General features: G+C 42.3%; 1 protein-coding gene across 2 annotated transcripts in view; it reads left to right on the top strand.

The window, feature by feature from the left end:
* dennd2b (DENN domain containing 2B) overlaps nt 1-17,470 on the top strand; it is a 49,249-nt gene that overhangs the window by 17,885 nt on the left and 13,894 nt on the right. For both annotated transcript variants that reach the window (XM_035152717.2, XM_035152710.2), the window contains exons 3-12: nt 892-2,157; nt 4,253-4,398; nt 9,300-9,421; nt 10,482-10,697; nt 11,054-11,150; nt 11,310-11,354; nt 11,743-11,927; nt 12,784-12,893; nt 13,476-13,545; nt 16,806-16,883. In XM_035152717.2, coding sequence (XP_035008608.1) covers nt 892-2,157; nt 4,253-4,398; nt 9,300-9,421; nt 10,482-10,697; nt 11,054-11,150; nt 11,310-11,354; nt 11,743-11,927; nt 12,784-12,893; nt 13,476-13,545; nt 16,806-16,883 — 2,335 coding nt within the window. The remainder of the gene's footprint in view (nt 1-891; nt 2,158-4,252; nt 4,399-9,299; nt 9,422-10,481; nt 10,698-11,053; nt 11,151-11,309; nt 11,355-11,742; nt 11,928-12,783; nt 12,894-13,475; nt 13,546-16,805; nt 16,884-17,470) is intronic.

Raw genomic sequence — 17,470 nt, 5'->3', positions numbered from 1 at the left:
GAAACCAGGGAAGGGCAGATAGGTGTGAAGAGAGATCTGTCCCAACCTGCACTGTTGGATCTGCAGCCCTCAGCTTTCTCCTCCTTCCATAACGCCTGTTTTTTCTCACCATGGCTATGACATCAGATCTCCCAACGCTTCACTTTCGCAAGAGTTAGTCAGACTCCCAAGTCATGACTAGGTTCCTGAAAGAGTATGAGTTGTAAGGTGTGAGGGAACTACTGGGAAAGTTTGTCTCTCTGGAAATTTTAAAGGAGGTGAGCACTGTGTGTGTGTGTGTGTGCGTGTGTGTGTGTGTGTGTGTGTGTGTGTGTGTGTGTGTGTGTGTGTGTGTGTGCGTGTGTGTGCGTATGTGTGTGTGTGTGTGTGTGTGTCGTGCACAATGGTAGAGTCAGCAGTGCGAGTGGGACTGTTGTAACACCTAGTATCACTTAGCTGCAGGGATCAGAACAGGCTCTGAGGACCGGAGAGGAGCAGTGAGACTTCCAGGTAAGAACGCTGTAATAAATCTTGCTTTCTGTGTGAGGTCCACCGTGATTCTCCTCCAATGGAAAAATCCACAGCGGCATTTTAATGTAGTCTGTATTTCCTTTGGCTTTTATTTTAATCTTGTGCTGCCAAAGACAAAATACTTTCCTGTGGTTGTTCTAAATAAGTGGCTCAGGTTTTCATTCTGCCTTTGAACTTGGAAACGAATTCAAAACTTTCAGCTGATTCTTGAAAATGTCTTCCATCTGTTTCGCATTGGCTTTCTCTGGCTTCTCATGGTGCATTTCTAGGCTGCCCTCATGATTAATCTATTTTATAAAAATCCTAAAATGTTGGGGGATTTCTGAGAGAGAATACGAATGTTTACAATGTTCACTCACACCTTTCTTGGTCCTGTTTCAGGTGCCGGGCTACATCACCGTGTCCCGTTCTCTCGGCCAGCCAGGGGCAGAGCCAGCAGCCAATCCTCAGCGACAGTGAGAAGCAGAGTAGGTACGTCCGCACGGACGGCAGGTTCCTGGCACGTGCTGGCTGGAACAGCAAGACAGCAAGCCTGTGCAGTGGTGCATCTCTCGCGGGTGATCGCGACACCCAAGGTCGTCTCACCAAGTCAAAGAGTATCAGTTGCCTGGACAACAGGCTTTCCATCTACAAGCCCACAGGTCAAACCAACTCCTGTGAGGAAAGTCGGGGAATCCAGGAGGAGAAGGACTCAAAAGGGGATCTCTCTGCGGGAGGTGGACTTAATGGTAGACCACTGAGCTGGAGCACACTCTCACTGGGACCCTCCTCAAACCAAAGCCACAAGCGTACCCTCTCTCTCACCCGTTCGGTAGCAGGTGTTCCCCCCGCCACAATCCGCAAAAAGATCTCAGAATGGGAGTGCAGAAGGGTGGCTCTGCCTAGGATGAGCTTGTGTCTGGATAAAAGAGGAGGAGAGCGTGTAGGGGGCAGCGAGGGCTGCCCGAGCCTGCTTTCGTCTCCCTGTAGCGAGAAGACTTTTGACTTTAAGGGGGTTCGCAGGATGAGCAAAGCGTTCTCCGAATGCTCCTACACAGAGACAGAGGCGGAGGAAGGAGTTTCAGACAAAGACACCCTAGGTCGCTTCCAGAAAAGGATAGGCAAGACAGAGTCGTCAGGGACATTTGTACGTTCCCTGTCTGCTCGGAAGGAGAAGTCCGCCGTCCTCAATAGGATACAAAAGATAGAACAAGCCCTGAAGGACAATCCCAGCTCCCCTCCACGTTACCTGAGCAACTGCTATGCTCCAGACAAGACAAGACAAAAGTCTTTTGTGATCGGTGACGACTTGGACAGTACATGCACCAGTAAGCGCAGCAGCATTTGCTCAGTGACCACTGAGCCAGATGCGGTTTTGGTGCCAGATAAGCTCTCGAAACTCAGACAAAGGTTAAGTGTGAGCTCAGCTAGGTCCGAGAGCCCAGAACCACCCAGTCAACAGACCTCTGTGGGCACACCAGTCAACCCCTTACCCAAACCCAAACGCACTTTTGAGTACGACGCCAAACGGGACGAGAAGGGCGTGTCGCCAACCAATGGACTACCTCCAAACAGGGCCTCTGAGTCTCCACCTCCTCTACCCTCCACCCCTGCACCCACCATCACACGAAAGACCCCGGGGAACCCCCCCACCAAAATCCAGGACAGGTGAGAATATCAGTGTGATTATATGTCTCCTTTAACTTTGACTAAGCTACTTGAGAAGACAGTATAACACCTGTGTCTTTTCTCTTGACTGAGTACATATTGGAGATTCTTCTGCTTTGACCAACTTTTTCGGTAAACTTTGGTGTTAGAGATAAACTGATCCCAATCACAGAATCTGTTTTGGTGCTGATACTGACCTATTTAGTGGATCAGGTATTTGATCTACACTGATCTACCTCAAATACAGTTTCTTTGTGAATCTCATTTTAAAATGCCAGGTTTCATTTCTCAGTATCTCAGACCAACTGGTCACCAACTGGCCTCCCGCTACCTTACCTAAAAATGATTCCACTGACTTTGTAAGAAATTTGCACTTGGCAGATGGAGTTGGAAAAGTTTCTCGCATTTCGGATAAACTTGTGAGTAATGTGGATCAACAGGTTAAGTGTTTGCTTTGTTGGCGTCGTAGTTTAACAAGTTACTGATCAGTGGCTCAGGTTGAGGTGTTGGAGAGAACTGCTCTCATTATCCTGTGTTTGTTATTAGTCATGATTTAAAGTGGAGATCAGTGTTGAATCAGTCCACATGCTTCTCTAAAGCCAACTGAAGGATAATAATTTACGTCATAGGTTATCATGAGGTAAATGTCTACGGGATCTCAATGATTAAAGAGCCAATACAAATAATAGATTTCTTGCGTAGAACTTCATGTTGATCTTGAAATCTTAAAAATCTGTAGTATTCTCTGACTCAAAAAGAAATTCACTCATACTCACATGAAGTGAAACACAGGTCACCCCGTTCAGATCATGTGTTAACGTCTGTCCTGAGTGATCTGATCACAAGTGGTCAGCACTAAGCACAGGCCTGAACGCACCCATTTGTGTCCTGAATGTGTCCTGAGGTCTGATCATTTTTGCAGGTAGTTTGAGACACGTGGCCACATTGTTTTAACCATGGGAACGCAAATGTGTCACGAAACCAACTACTCATCTGACATCCTCTGAACCGCTACAGTTTCACAAGGAATCAAAACTGATCTTTACGCTACTCATTGTTTTATCATATATTGGTTTGTTTGTGGTCACTGCAACAATATCAACATGGACCACCACATAATGGTTTATACTTTTATACTTTTTAGTTTTTAAGAACAGAAGTGACGTACGTGTTTATTTGCATATAGTGCGGGAGAGTGAGATCTGACCTGAAGTGGTCACAGGAGACACATTCAGGACACATTTGAATGCCAAGCGTGAACACAAAGTTAGAGCTGTCCACTTGGGACTGGATCTCTCAGGATGGATGTTAATACCAGGTCTGAACAGGGCCCCACATTCTCCAGCTCTAAACTAGCAGCAACAAATATCCTATACCAGAGAAATCCAACACTTTATTATTCCCTTTTGTTGCATGCATAGCTGAGTCTTGGTTACTACAGTCCACTGTTGATTATGTATTTTTAACTTACAGCGCTCAGAATCTGATGTCCTCAGTGATTTTATGTGAGGGTGGGGCCTCTCTAGATCGTCCCTATGTGAAATGGGGATAAAATCCCCAAACATTCTTCCCCTGGACTCTGTGTTTAACATTCCTGTGGCACTAGCCATTTCAGACCAGGCTTAAAAGCCACAAGTCGATGGTGCGACATGACTGGTTCCTCTGCAGGGGCTTGATGTGTGATGTGTGCCTTACATTGTACCAAGAACACAGCAACACTGCATGTTTACTCGTGACTTACTCGGGATTTCTTTGTGATCGCAGCACATTTTTATCATGACGTTTCTGTATTTTATAATTAGTACATCTAACTTATGGATTTTGAGGGATAAGACAATGTTTTTATAACCACTAGAATTTTCTTAACCACCTGTTCAGCCTCTCTCTTTTTTTCCAGATAGCAAGTGGAGACTGTTAGAAGTCAAACTGGCCGTCTGGACTATTTTTAAAAGCATCTGGACTTTTTCTTACTGCTATTATCTTTCCACCTTCTTTGATGCAGACACCGACTTTTTCCCTTGTAATTTTTGGTTATGCAACAATGACATTTTTTCTCCCATCTTGTTCTGTTTTGACGTTCTTTATTTCTCTCTAGAGAATCGTGTGAGTCAGAGGATGCTGCGAGTCTACCGTCTTCATATCCATCCTCACCCACACAGAATGGCACACTGACCACAGACTCACCGAAACGACCCAATTCCAAAAGCACTTTAGAGGAGAATACCTATGAGGACATAGTAGGTAAGAACATTGGTTCACTGGCTTTGAAAACCTTCATTTCACTCACTGGTTTCTGTCTGACTGGGGTCACTCTCAGATACAGTTGAAATGATAGACCAATTGATTAATTGATCAACAAAAAATGAACTGACAATTTCTTTTGATATTCAATCATATCTCATGGTTGTTAAGTAAAAAATAAACCTCTGCCAAGAAGGTTATGTTTTCATCCCTGTCTGTTTGTTGGTTGGTTTTTTTGTTGTAAGCAAGATTACTCAAAAACTACCTGATGGATTATCACAAAACTGGCTGGAGGGATAAGATATGGGTCAAGGAAGAACCCAGTAAATTGCGGATGGTACGGATCTGGATCAGGGGAGGAATTGTTTTATCGCTGAATTTAACATTGCGAGAGAGGGCGTTCTTTTCTTTCCCACAGAATAATTGACGGATCTTGATAAAAATCTGACATTTTTTGGGGCCCGATATTTCTGATTGTGCACAATTTGGTGCAGCATGATTGAATTTGAGTGTTGACTGTTGAAGGAGGTATGCCAATTTTTTGGTTTCTTGAATGTGGGTATTTGCTGTTTGTCAAATTGTGTTTGGAAATTTCTCACTATTTACTGACCTTTTCTGGACCAAACAATAAATCACTGAATCAAGGAAAAAATTGACAAATTAATCTATAAAGAAAATATTTGCTACCATACGCCCCAAAACAGTTTACTTACATTAATACTAAAAAATCATATGATTTTTGATCATTAGATAAAACTGAGACAATATGTTAGTCATCCCAGGTGAGATGCTGCAGCACAGTGACAGATTGCAGGAAGCATATATTTCTATGTACTTGCAGCTTTTTTAAATGCAATGAATAGTTTATTATAAATTGAAAGTATTGACACAAGATTATATTAGAAGCAATATTCTTCTCTGTATCAAAAAGCAAAATATGTGTTGAAGCGTGAATACTGATATGATATTGTTAATGTGAGTGCGGTGGAGGTCATAGAAGACAGATGTTTTGAAAACGATAGCTCCTGTGCAACGTGGCCTAATGCGATAAGACTGTGAGGGTAACTCCGCCTCCTGCATCTGCCTCATGGCGAGGTGTGGAGGCCAGAAAAAGTCTTAATGTGGGAGCAGTCAGTGATCACTGGACATAAGATGAACGGATAAAGTGCAGGTGTAGGTTGTATTTAGTATAATGATTGATGGGTTGTCTTCACTGCCATCCAGTATATATTGAAATCAATAAAAGCCACTTTCAACTCCACCTATGGCAAAGAAGATACTCATTTTATTGCTAACTTTTGATGGTTGAGCACCATCCTCTGACATGGCAACCCCCATAGCAACATGTCATGCATCTCAGTGTAAATGGGATCAACCCAGTACTTATTTACTCTGAGATATTGTGTGTGAAATGCTGGACATGTTGAAGAGCCAAATTCCTTTCCACTAGAAAATGACCCCAGGCCTTGTGCCCAGTCTGTTTGCCAGCTCCCCCTGTGCACACTTAATGTGCTGGAAATGTGTGTCAGTGTGAGTAAAGTCTCACGATGAAGCTCGGATTTCAGACTTAGAAAAAAGTTTTCACACACTGAAATACTTTTTCATGATAAATGCTCAGGGTTGACCAAATAAGGGCTATTGTGTTTTTTATATGCAAGTATTGTATCACAAGTAGCTGTGCTGTTGTGTATGAGTCCGTGACTAGTGTGCTCATTTTTTCTTATGCTGAGAATGTGCAGAAACAGCATCAGAGCACGACTGATTTTCATGTGAATCCCAACAAAGGCCCCATTGTTCATCCAGTCTGCAGGTCGGAGTCGCACTTTTGCCAGTTTCTGTTTGTTTACGACAAAGAAATTGTCTCTGAGTCTCTAGTTAGTTCAAACAAAAAGCTTTTAAATTGAAGTCCTAATGCAGGGGAGCAGTTGCTTCCACCAACAACACGATGCTGTGGTTTAAAAGGTCAGATGATCCATTCGAGAGGTAGCCACAGCAGAAGGAAATGAGCCATGTTTTGTTCCCTCTTGTGCCCTTACTTTAACAAGTATCTCTCACAGAGAAGGCCATACACTTCTCAACTCCAGGAAGACATCTTGGCTTTCCTCTTGGGAACCTCAACGTCATCTTGTTTTTTTTGGTACCTGCACTTGACCTACAGCAAAATCGACATGAAAGTTTGAGATATTAGGCGACTGATTTTAACGAGTGTAGTTGACAGATGCAGTGCCAAAAAGCCTGGAAAACTGGGTCTGGCCTTTCTCCGGACTCTGCCCCTTTTATGTATGAAAAAAGCAGCTGGGTCAGACACGTTCACAACAACAGGAAAATCTCTGGAGCATTCAGGTGATGGGTGGCGTCTGGGTAAACCACACAGAAAGCAAATTCCAAAGTGAAAATCAAGTTGTTGTTTAGACCACACGATCCCCAAAGCCTCTAGAATCTCTTTGTCCTTCCAACTTGACATTTGTTGTTGTGGTCTACATGTGCGGCTCCTCTTTCTCATCCTCAGATATTTGGGTTCTTTTTAGTTTTTATCCGTTTTGCATCCATTGTGTGTTAGAAACGTCATCAACACAGCCAGGCGCTTGTGGTGGATCCTCGTTATCCAGAGTTTTTAAAGGGGGCTGTCAGGACAATAGCCTGACAGCCCCCTTCAGTGCATGTCTGAAAGCAACTTAAGTGATCTGTTTACACACTGATGAATCACAGCCTTTGCAGCGGCGGTTATATGATTCAGAGAGTGCGTGTTACGTGCTCATGGTACTGTCTGCTCTTACTCCTGTGAATAAACCTGGGAGACTGCTGTGTATACAATGAGTGATTTAAATTCTTAGTTACAATTTGAAAGCTACATGCATAGTTGGATCTATGTTGTTGTTATTCTGTGGTGTAAAATATGCCAAAAATACAACTGCACTTTTCTCCAGTGCGGTCACACGTAGTCGATCTTTATGACTGACACACTGTATGGTTTTGTGGAACTGCCAGATGTTCTTACAACACTTTAACCAGTGGGTTTTTTTCGTCCCTCACATATTTCCCTTGAGCCCATGATTGGTTGAGCGGTGCCACTGTACTGTGGCTCGTCCACTTTACCGGGTAAGCTGATACTGACTGTTGGTGTAGCTTGTTCTGTGCCTCGCCCTCGCCCACAGAGTCCATTGTGTGCACAGAAATGTACAATCACAGTTTGCAGCCGAGGTGTGTCCCCTCCCTGCTTAATACTCTTGTGTGTCTGGGGGTGTGTTCGTGAGAGATGTGGATGTTTGTAATCAGAGGAGTAGATTAGTACCCTCCAGTACATGAGCAGCTATATAGACATATCATTTTCCCAGCAGGCTTTCATTACAGTGTTGCTTCAGTTTAATGAGGTAGCGACACAACGTGAGGTCAGACTGCGCTCTCTCATTCCGCTCCTCGGTTGTAATGATGCACAGAAACTCACTCCGCTAAGCTAGTTTACTGTGTGACATGACAAAACCCTCTAAAAGATCCTTGGCAGCGTTTGTCGCTTGCGTTTGTGTGCATGGGTGTGTGTATTTACCTCAAACCGTTTCAATAATTAACCTAAAAATAGATAACAGAACAAAGCTCTGCCTGTAGGTTAATCCCTTGTGTTTTTAATAAAACACTCACTCGTTGTTTGAGAACCGGAGTTCATCAGGTTTTTCCTCTAACATACTCAGGAAGAAGGAACCCAGCTACTAAATAGATTTTTTTTGTTCTTTCCCTTTTCTGCTGACAGATAACACTGCTTTTCTTTCTTTTTTAAAAGTTCCCCTCATGCATTTCAACACCATCTGGCTCTGTTTTTATTCTTCGCTGTGGTTGCTTCACTTTCTCACAACCTTTTTCAGACCCTGCCAAAAAGCTATTCTCAGAGCACATGTCTGAATAGACATGGACGGTGGTGTTACACAAGCTTTTTTCTTTATTGAAGTTGGCTCTCAGCCAGATGACATCAGTGAGAGCAGTGCAGGGCTATGTCATGTTCATTTTCTTCCTTTTATGCTATCGCTTATTGACCGAGGTGGAGAAGTAAAGGAGTCTGTCCTGATTGTAGCTTCTTGAGGTTAATGAATGTTTATAATATATTAATTGAATGACGATGGAGACCTTAGTTTTTTGTATGAACTATGGTTTTTAAATGTTTCTGCTTTTGTTGCAGCTCTACAATACATTTTCACATTCTTTACATTTTACAAATAGGTAGTTATTCTCTGAGACATCGATGAAAATGTTGAAAAACGCAATCTTGCAATGTTTAAGAAAGAAGAAGAAAATGTGCCGGATCCGCCCCCTGATCCAGATCTGCACCAACATTGAAAGGGTTCTTCCTGGGGTCATGTTCCACCCCCTTTTTGGGTAAAACTGCTAGCTAACAAAAAACAAAGAAAGAAATGCAGATGAAAACATAACCTCCTTGGCAGAAGTGAAAATATATTTTGTAAATGGTATTATAATAATATATATACAAAGCATTTGAACAATTTCACTTCTAGAATGAAAGTCTAAGAAGATGACCCCCATGTCTCTCAGCAGACAGTTTACATGCCTGGACAGTGACTCACCAGCAGTGTTGTGTCCAGAAGTTTCAGCTGGGCCCACTGGGGCCTGCGGGGCCCATTGCCAACAGTAACTGTTTTGAAAAATGGGAGTTCACTTGAGCGAGCTGGGAGTGACCTTTGACTTACCTTTCTTGACCCGTCTCTTCCCAGACTAACCATAGGGAGGCCCTCTTGTGCCCCCGACACCCTTTACTGCCCTCTTCTTTACCCTTTTGACCCCTCATCCTCATCTGTCTTCTGTTGAAAAACACCCTTTGTCTGTGGACATTTCTCGGCTTTTACTGCTGACACTATATTCAAGCTACATTTATTATATTTCCCTCTTTCCCACAGAAAAGGAGAACCCATACGAGGATGTTGACCTGAAGCGGAAGAGTTTGGTTCGGAAGTCTTGCCTGTTCGAGAGCAACAGATCTTGGAGCACCCCAGACAGGAAGCTGAACTCTCCGCCTCAGGTAAAGACATAAACCTGCTGGCATCAACAGCCCTAATGTATTTTCGCTATACGTTCCAATGCAGAGTCCTGGAAAAGATCTCTTAAAGAATCTCACACCTTAGTTTTAGCACGACAGGAAACAGTTTGATATGTTTACACCTGCTGATGTTCCACAGAAAGGCCCATTAGCAGATTTGGCTTCTCTCTCTTCACTGCTCAAGCTCATGTCTCACTAAGAAAAGGAAGACAGACACCCGCAGTTACTGTTGGTTATAACAAGAGTGGTTTAAGAGCCCGGTCTTTGTCAGAGCAGCTGCTGTATCTATTCAACGTGCAGCCAAACAAACTTGTGCTGCTCTAATAAAGTCATAAATAATAAATGTCAGTCAATTATTATTCATCCCTCAACTTTTCACGATCATCTGAGCTCCTGCACATGAGGAGACAGACAGCAGGTCACAGTAAAGCTACTTTGATGAAGAGTCAGTTTGTGTCTGCTTCCTCTACTTTGCTCTGCTCAGTATCTTAAACTGATCTGCCGTCAAAAAAAGAAGAAAATCATCTTGGTTTGTTTAGAAGATGCATTTTTCTCTCGCTGTCTAACTTCTAACACAAAACAATAAGGTTTCCAGTGACTGTTTCACAATAAAAGCCAACCCACATTCCCCTGGTTGAACAGTTTTAAGTCTTTTATTTTTCAATTCACATTAGTAGTAAATTTATGTAACTCCATTAGGGAGGTAACCGTAAACAGTGGGGCTCGTGTCAATGAGATGAAATTAGAAACTAAAATGTTGCATTTCATACACGCATCATTGCCTGTACATTAAATTAATAAATAATTCATAAACGTTGGGTGCTTTCACTTCTGATGGTCCTGACCATGGTCCGAACCAAGGTTCATGTCTTTCACACCTGATGTTTTGGGTTACAACTAAACTGAAAAGTCAGAAGGAGTAGATCAAGATAATTGGGTGTGAAAGCCCCTTAGATACTGTAATTCTTTGTAAATACTTTATGAATGAATGGGAATGAATTAAATGTACCAAACCTTCCATGTTCTTTTATTTCCTGACTAGTTGCCTTCCAAACCCAGTAGCCAGTCCCTTCGCCTCTCTGGTCAGACTGACAGGAAGAGCCACCGGATGTCTCAGTTGTCCAAACGCTACAGCCACGATGAAATGCTGCTTCGACCCCAGATGGGTGTAACATCTTCACAATGCGGCCTCCTGGATGATAGCTTCTGTAGCACAGGCGACACGCTTGCCTCGCAGAGGCACTGGCGGATCCCCAAGGTACACACTGCTAGATCCTACTCAAACATCTACACTAAATCCTTACAGAGCTCTGGCTGTGTGCTCTGCCCTGTGTTCACAGAGCAGATCAGGTTTCTCAGTCAGAGGCAGGGCAGCTCTGGATCACTGCTAATTCCTCAGTTTGGACAAGATGTTTCTTAAAACTCCATGTATTCATATGTGTGATGCATTTCCACCCTCATTGGGCTTTTTCTGCAGACCTTAAAGCACATGTACAGTACTTTACACTATTACTTTTGGCCAGGTATAGCCCCCTACTTCCTCTATACTCATGATCAAAACAAACAAAACCTCAGATTCCCCAACAGAGCCTTTCCTCTTTCTTCTTTTTACAGCTGGTCCAGAGGATCAACTCCATTTACTGCACTAAACGTGGGAAGAAGAGGTTGAAGAAGCTAACCATTGCCAATGTGGAAACTGCATCTCTGAGAGGTAAGGGCTCTCTGTACTCCCCTTACCCTCTGACCAGATAAGTGAGTAAATATTTGTGTCTTAGCCACGTTGTCGTCGTGCCCCCCTCATAACACATTTTTTTTAAATTGCCCTTTGACCCGTGGAAAACCTTCATGTCCATCTCATGTCTGTCTCCAGATGACAACAGTGAGAGTGAGAGCGACTCCGATGACAGGTTCAAAGGTGAGTGACCTTAGCGTTCATATGCAGGGGTGAGATGCTGCACTTCTGTTTGCGCTCAACTTTTTCTCAGAGATGTTTTTCTCAGTGTTTGTGCAACAGCTTCCCAGTTTTGGATTGAGCAAAATGACCAAGACCACAAAATTGTTATTTGCCACATGCACAGATTATCAGTAGACCACACAACATTCATCACATCGAGATTCGATAGCAGGCACGGATACTGATATTTTCTCTCTATTTTGTTGCGTCAATGAAAAAGAATAACACCAATACAATGTCCTGCCTATCTATAGAGTCTGAGACCCTTAAATTAACATGTTGAAGTTTAAAGTGTGAATTTTGCTTTGGTCAGTAAATGTAATGTATTTCTGTTCATTTCCCTCCTCAGCTCACACCCAGAGGCTATTGAAACTGCAGTCTATCCTTCGACGGGCCCCTAGCTACCGCACACTGGAGCTGCAGCTCATTGAGTGGCAGGAGAGAGAGCTCTTCGAGTATTTTGTGGTTGTTTCACTAAAAAAGAAAGCCAGCAAAAACTCTTATTCCCCAGAGGTCACCTACCAGTTCCCAAAGGTAAAAGCATGAAAGACATAACTGATTCCCTCTGTTGCTCCTCTCACCTTTAAAACTTGAACAAGAATCCATAGTGACTGAAAAAGTTAAGAAAAAGTTCATGCATCGAGACCTTTACAGTGGTTTTAAGTGTTTAAAACCACTGTAATTAGAAATCACAAATACTACACAGAGCTGCTGACTATTTTACTAAACTTATGATGGGACAGAGCCACATTGTCAACAGTAGTGAATGTCTTTGACAGCAGGAACTGATTTTAAAGCTGGAAATAACAAACACTAGAATGGCACTCAGTAGAGCGCATACCTTCGCCAAAGCCCAACAGTCGCCCTAAATTCAATCAAGTTGCACCAAATTGCACTCAGAGATATCAGTCCCATACATGAGCCTGATTTTTATATCAAGATCCATGAATTCCTCCCTGAGAAATCTGTAAAAATGTCCAACAATGTTGAAGCTCACAATGTTAAAGAGAGTGAAAAACAAATTCCTGGATCCAGCTCCTAGTGCATTCCTGCTAAGTAACCGACAAACAAACAATCAAACTTAGATCAATACGTAACCTCCTTGGCAGGGTAATGCCCCAAATTTTAGTTTTTTAGGGATTATTATTTTAGATTTGGTTCAGCAGAAGTGTCTCCTGGGAGAAGTTCATCTCTGCCAGCCAGGGGGAAACACTCGCTCTGTTGTGAGTTAATGAGGACAGAGTGGGGCAACGCTTTAACCTTGTATTGGAGAAATAATATTCTGGTCATTTACTATTCAGACTGATATCAAGGGGGTTTAAAAAAAAAAAAAGTAGGACAGAGTTAACTGTAGGAGACTGAGCTGACTGAAACTTCTCTCCTCTCACAGCTAGAGAGGCCCACCAAGCAGATGAGGGAGGCAGAACAGAGGCTCAAAGCTATTCCCCAGTTCTGTTTCCCAGATGCAAAAGACTGGAGTCCTGTCTCGGAGTACACCAGGTATGACCAAGAATCTTGTACATGTACATCATCAATGGAGCAGCAATGAAGCCTTGTACTACAGCGGCCAAGATATATTAAAGTCTTTCTTTTAACCATCCCTACCTGTTGAATGGCCACATCTTTCTAACTTTCTGTAAAAAAAAAAAAATCTAAATCCAAAATTTAGATGATGCACTAAATGTTCTTTTCTCCATAGCCACGTCTCGTACATCTGAGTAAATTGACTTTCCCCTTTAACTCTTTGCCATGACACCAAACAATATAATCTGTTGTTAAATGTGTAACTCAAGGTTTAGAGGGAACACAAATTCACCGTCATGGTAACAGAACAACTGCTATACGAGCAGAATGTTTTGAGACTGTGTTACCAATAATAATATTATGGCATAGATGCTTATCGACACAGCATACTGTTGATATTATCTCAAAAGCGCCTCCACCCGTGTTGATGGCCTGTCAGATAAAATCTTATCTGTGTTTTACAGCTGCTACGCCATCGCATAAATGAGAGTAAAAATCCTGTGCCATGTCTGTTTTGTATGTGCAGTATGTCTACATGTGTCTGGTTTTTTGCCACAGCGAGACCTTCTCCTTCATGTTGACTGGAGAGGACGGCAGCAGGAGGTTCGGGTACTGCAGACGCCTGCTGGTAAGCCACCGTTAACTCTCCATCTCCTCCTCCCTGCTGAGCCCTGTTTGTTGTGACAGAGCTCTTTATGTGAACATGTTATAATGGTTTCCTGTGGAGCTACTGATGTGTTTCATGACCATCCACCTTGGCAGCAGGAATGAGATCATATATTAAAAAAAGGGAAAACTAGAATGGCACTTAGTAGAGTGCTTACCTCTGCCACGGCCAAACAATCCTACTCATCACTGACTAGTTTAGACATAGATGTCAGCATCATAAATATTTAATTTTTTTACATCCAGATCCAAACTTCACCCATACGTCATCCCTGCATCAAGTTGGATGCAAATTGTCTCATTACTTTAATAATAATAAAAATAATACATTATTTCACCGTGTCTTTCTAAACACCCAAAGACACATTAAATCATAAATAAACACATGAATAATTACAGTAAAACCAAATGTTAAAATCAGATTAGGAGACACAAACACCTATCACTACAATGTATATGACACAGGAATACTTAAAAGTAAAACCAAGGTTAAAATCAGGTTTAGAGGTAAAGAAACCAAACTGTAAGAGAGTGACGAAAACTAAAGAGTGTAAATCCAAAGGTTAAAATCTGCCCTTTGAGTGTAACTCTGCCAAGAAATAAACAAACTAAGATGGCACTCAGTGGAGCGCATACCTCCCCAAGGCCCAAGATCCAGATCTTTATTTGGATTTCCCCAAATTGTGCACACTCACAAATATCAGTCCCCTAAACAAGCCTGAATTGTTTTGAGACAACAACGAAAATGTTGAAAACGCCCTATTTCGAACTGCTAAAGAAAGTGAAGAGCATTTCCTGGATCCGCCCCCTGATTCGGATCTTCACCTAAATTGAATGGGTTCCACCCTGAGCGATATGGCATTGTTTTGCCAAGTTTCGTGGTAATCTGTCCATTAGTTTCTGCGTAATCCTGTTAACCAGCAGACAGACAAATAGACAAATAGACAAACAAACAAACAATCTAATGAAGACGAAAACATAAACCTCCTTGGTGGAGGTAACAAAACAAACAAACCAACCGACAGACATAACATAACCTCCTTGTTGGAAAACTGCCTGAAACTGAACCTTGTGTAAAATCTTTATTTATGGTTTAAAAATTTATAGCATTTTTTAGCACACTGGACCCCAGCCAGTCATTATTATAGCAGCTGATCAGCCTGATGGTCCAAAGACTTCTCATCCTTCTGTTGTTATTCAAGTCTGCCCAGGAAATAGCTCTGGTTAGAAGTAGTAACAGAAACATCTGGAATAACAAACATTCAGACCACATCGCCAACACCGATTTCAGTTGCTACAAAAATGCATGGACCTAGTTTCAGTTCTGCAAAATGTAAATCTGTCTCTTTAAATATATTTTAAATTTGATATGATTACAATTTTATCTCAGAGAGAAATAACCACATACTGTCCACATTCAGTCGTTGTCATAAAGTGTTTAAAAATATGATTGAAAATGACTCATTCAGTTTTAACAAGAGTTTCTCAGGAGAGTCAAGACAAAGAGAAACCATGAAAAACCCCAACTTTGTCATTGTCGAGCATTTCTTCTTCGTAACGAGCCCGGGAAGAGCTTTGAAGTCGTTGAGTTTCCTATTTAGCTTGCGGGTAGCGAGCATGACTGTGTGGGATTCTGTGAATGTGGTGGTGATTTTGTTTGCCATTTGGTATTTCAGTACGTTTACAGCACTGCAGCGTGTATGTTCTCAGACGTCTGTAGGGAGTGTCTTCACCATCCAGCGGGACATCCTGACTGGAAATTCTTTAACAAGACATAAAGAAAAACACTTTGTAACTCTGCTCTCACGCTTGATCTGCCCTGTTGATCTGATCTCCTCGATAGAAGCAGATTTTTAATGAAGGTGGAAGAAGAGGTGCGCTGCTCTCCTCCAGTAACTCTGTTTCCTCCCCGCTGTCTGTCCAGCACTTGGCAGTAGCCGAGCATTCCTGAGGACTTGAATCAAGCTCCACATAGTTGATTTAATCGTCCATTTGGAAAAGCGGAGGAGAAACAAGAGGAGAAATTGTATACCTAATATGGACAAGTGAATTGGCATTTCTCGAGTGCTTGTGTTCATTTGTGTGTGTGTGTGTGTGGAAGCACATAATGGTCTGTGAGCGTACAGAGGAAGGTAGATATGATCAGAGCAGCAGATAAACCACCTGTGTTTAGGAAGTCCGTATCCACATGAAAGACTTTCACCTCAGATGACAAACTAGATTCAAGACTTCAGCTACACTATATAAACAGCTTATCTACATATTCTATTATCATGATCAGACCCTTAAATATATATATATATACACAGTGTATATATGTGTGTGTGTGTTTTCAAAAGATAATATGCAACAATTCTTAAATTGCCTAAAAACGACTAGACCTGTTCAATATATTTGGTTGACTTGTGTACTTAGATTATATTATTACTAAAATGTTCAGACCCAGAGAAATCCCACATTTATTCTGGGAAACAGGACGTTTCATTTTGGTCGCCTTTTAATTGCATCACATCCTCTTAATGACTTTGTCAATCTCCAGGGCAAACGACATATGATGAAGGGAAAACACACGGCTAGACAGTTTGTTCCTTCCTCTGTTTGCATTGTTCACACATAATGAAACATCATTAGTCATTCCCATTAGCTGCGTAACGTGAAAACAAACGTGTTACCTCATCCGTGAACATGAGTTATGTCTGGTAGATTTTCATCAGCAATGATGGTGAAGACAACATCTCCCATGATTCCAAAGCGGCTTCACAACATCATTAAACTTGGCCTTTGGTTATCGTTTTGATTGACAGAACCCTAGCGACTGAAGTTACATATGCTACGGTTAAACAAATGAGTTTTGAATAATTATTCATTCCGTGAATATAAATTACTAATGACTCTCTAAAGCTGAAAAAACATCCTTTACAATGTCAGGGTTTATCTCATCTCGGGCTTGGAGACAGTATTTTCAGCAGAAAGCCCGGGGGGTGTGGTTTTTGGAAAGATGCGAACATTTGGCAGACAAGGAGAGTTGCATCATGGGAAATGCAGGATCCACTGATTTGGGGGGCCTTGATTTATATTTTGGCCTGTTAAAGAGCAAAGCTATACTGCTGAGCTGCTGCCCCAGGAGTGTTTGTGGTCAATTTTCAGAACATCTGTGAATGTGTCTCTTCATTGAGTCGATTGAAAGTGTTTCAATGAGTCTCTGTCGATTTTCTCCCACAGCCGACAGGGAAGGGGCCTCGTCTTCCAGAGGTGTACTGTGTCATCAGCAGGCTGGGCTGTTTCGACTTGTTCTCCACAGTGAGTTCAATCTGGCCCTCTAGCCACCCACACACACACACACGCACACACACACACACACACACACACACACACACACACACACACACACACACACACACACACACACACACACACACACACACACACACACACACACACACACACACACACACATGCGGATAGGCAACTACAGCCAGCTAACTGTGTGGTGTTGTAACTGTGGTTCAGCCCGTCTCACTGCTGAACTAAATGACTTTCAGCAGGCTGTCTGCTGAAGGCCTGTTCATTGGTTAACCTTACTTCATTGTCTTTTTGAACGTTTTGATTTCCCACGGCGAATGTTTCCTTCACTTCTGTCTCAGTGACGCTAACATGAAGCAGATCAGTCGCGACCTTTTTTTCTGATTACTTCATTCATTCAAAGTGAGTGAATCCAGTCTGTGGAAACAAAGCGGCTGCTATATGACAATATACAAATAATAAAAACGTGGTAGACGGTGCACACAGTGTGTTCTGTATCCATTATTTAATAATAGGGACCTTGTGGAGCTTTTTCAAACTGCATGTGATCAAAGACTGAAAAGTTGTAATCCTGAACCCTGAAA

Source organism: Hippoglossus stenolepis, chromosome 1, assembly GCF_022539355.2.
Source record: "Hippoglossus stenolepis isolate QCI-W04-F060 chromosome 1, HSTE1.2, whole genome shotgun sequence".
Lineage (NCBI taxonomy): Eukaryota > Metazoa > Chordata > Actinopteri > Pleuronectiformes > Pleuronectidae > Hippoglossus > Hippoglossus stenolepis.
This window is presented reverse-complemented; position numbering and strand designations above follow the sequence as displayed.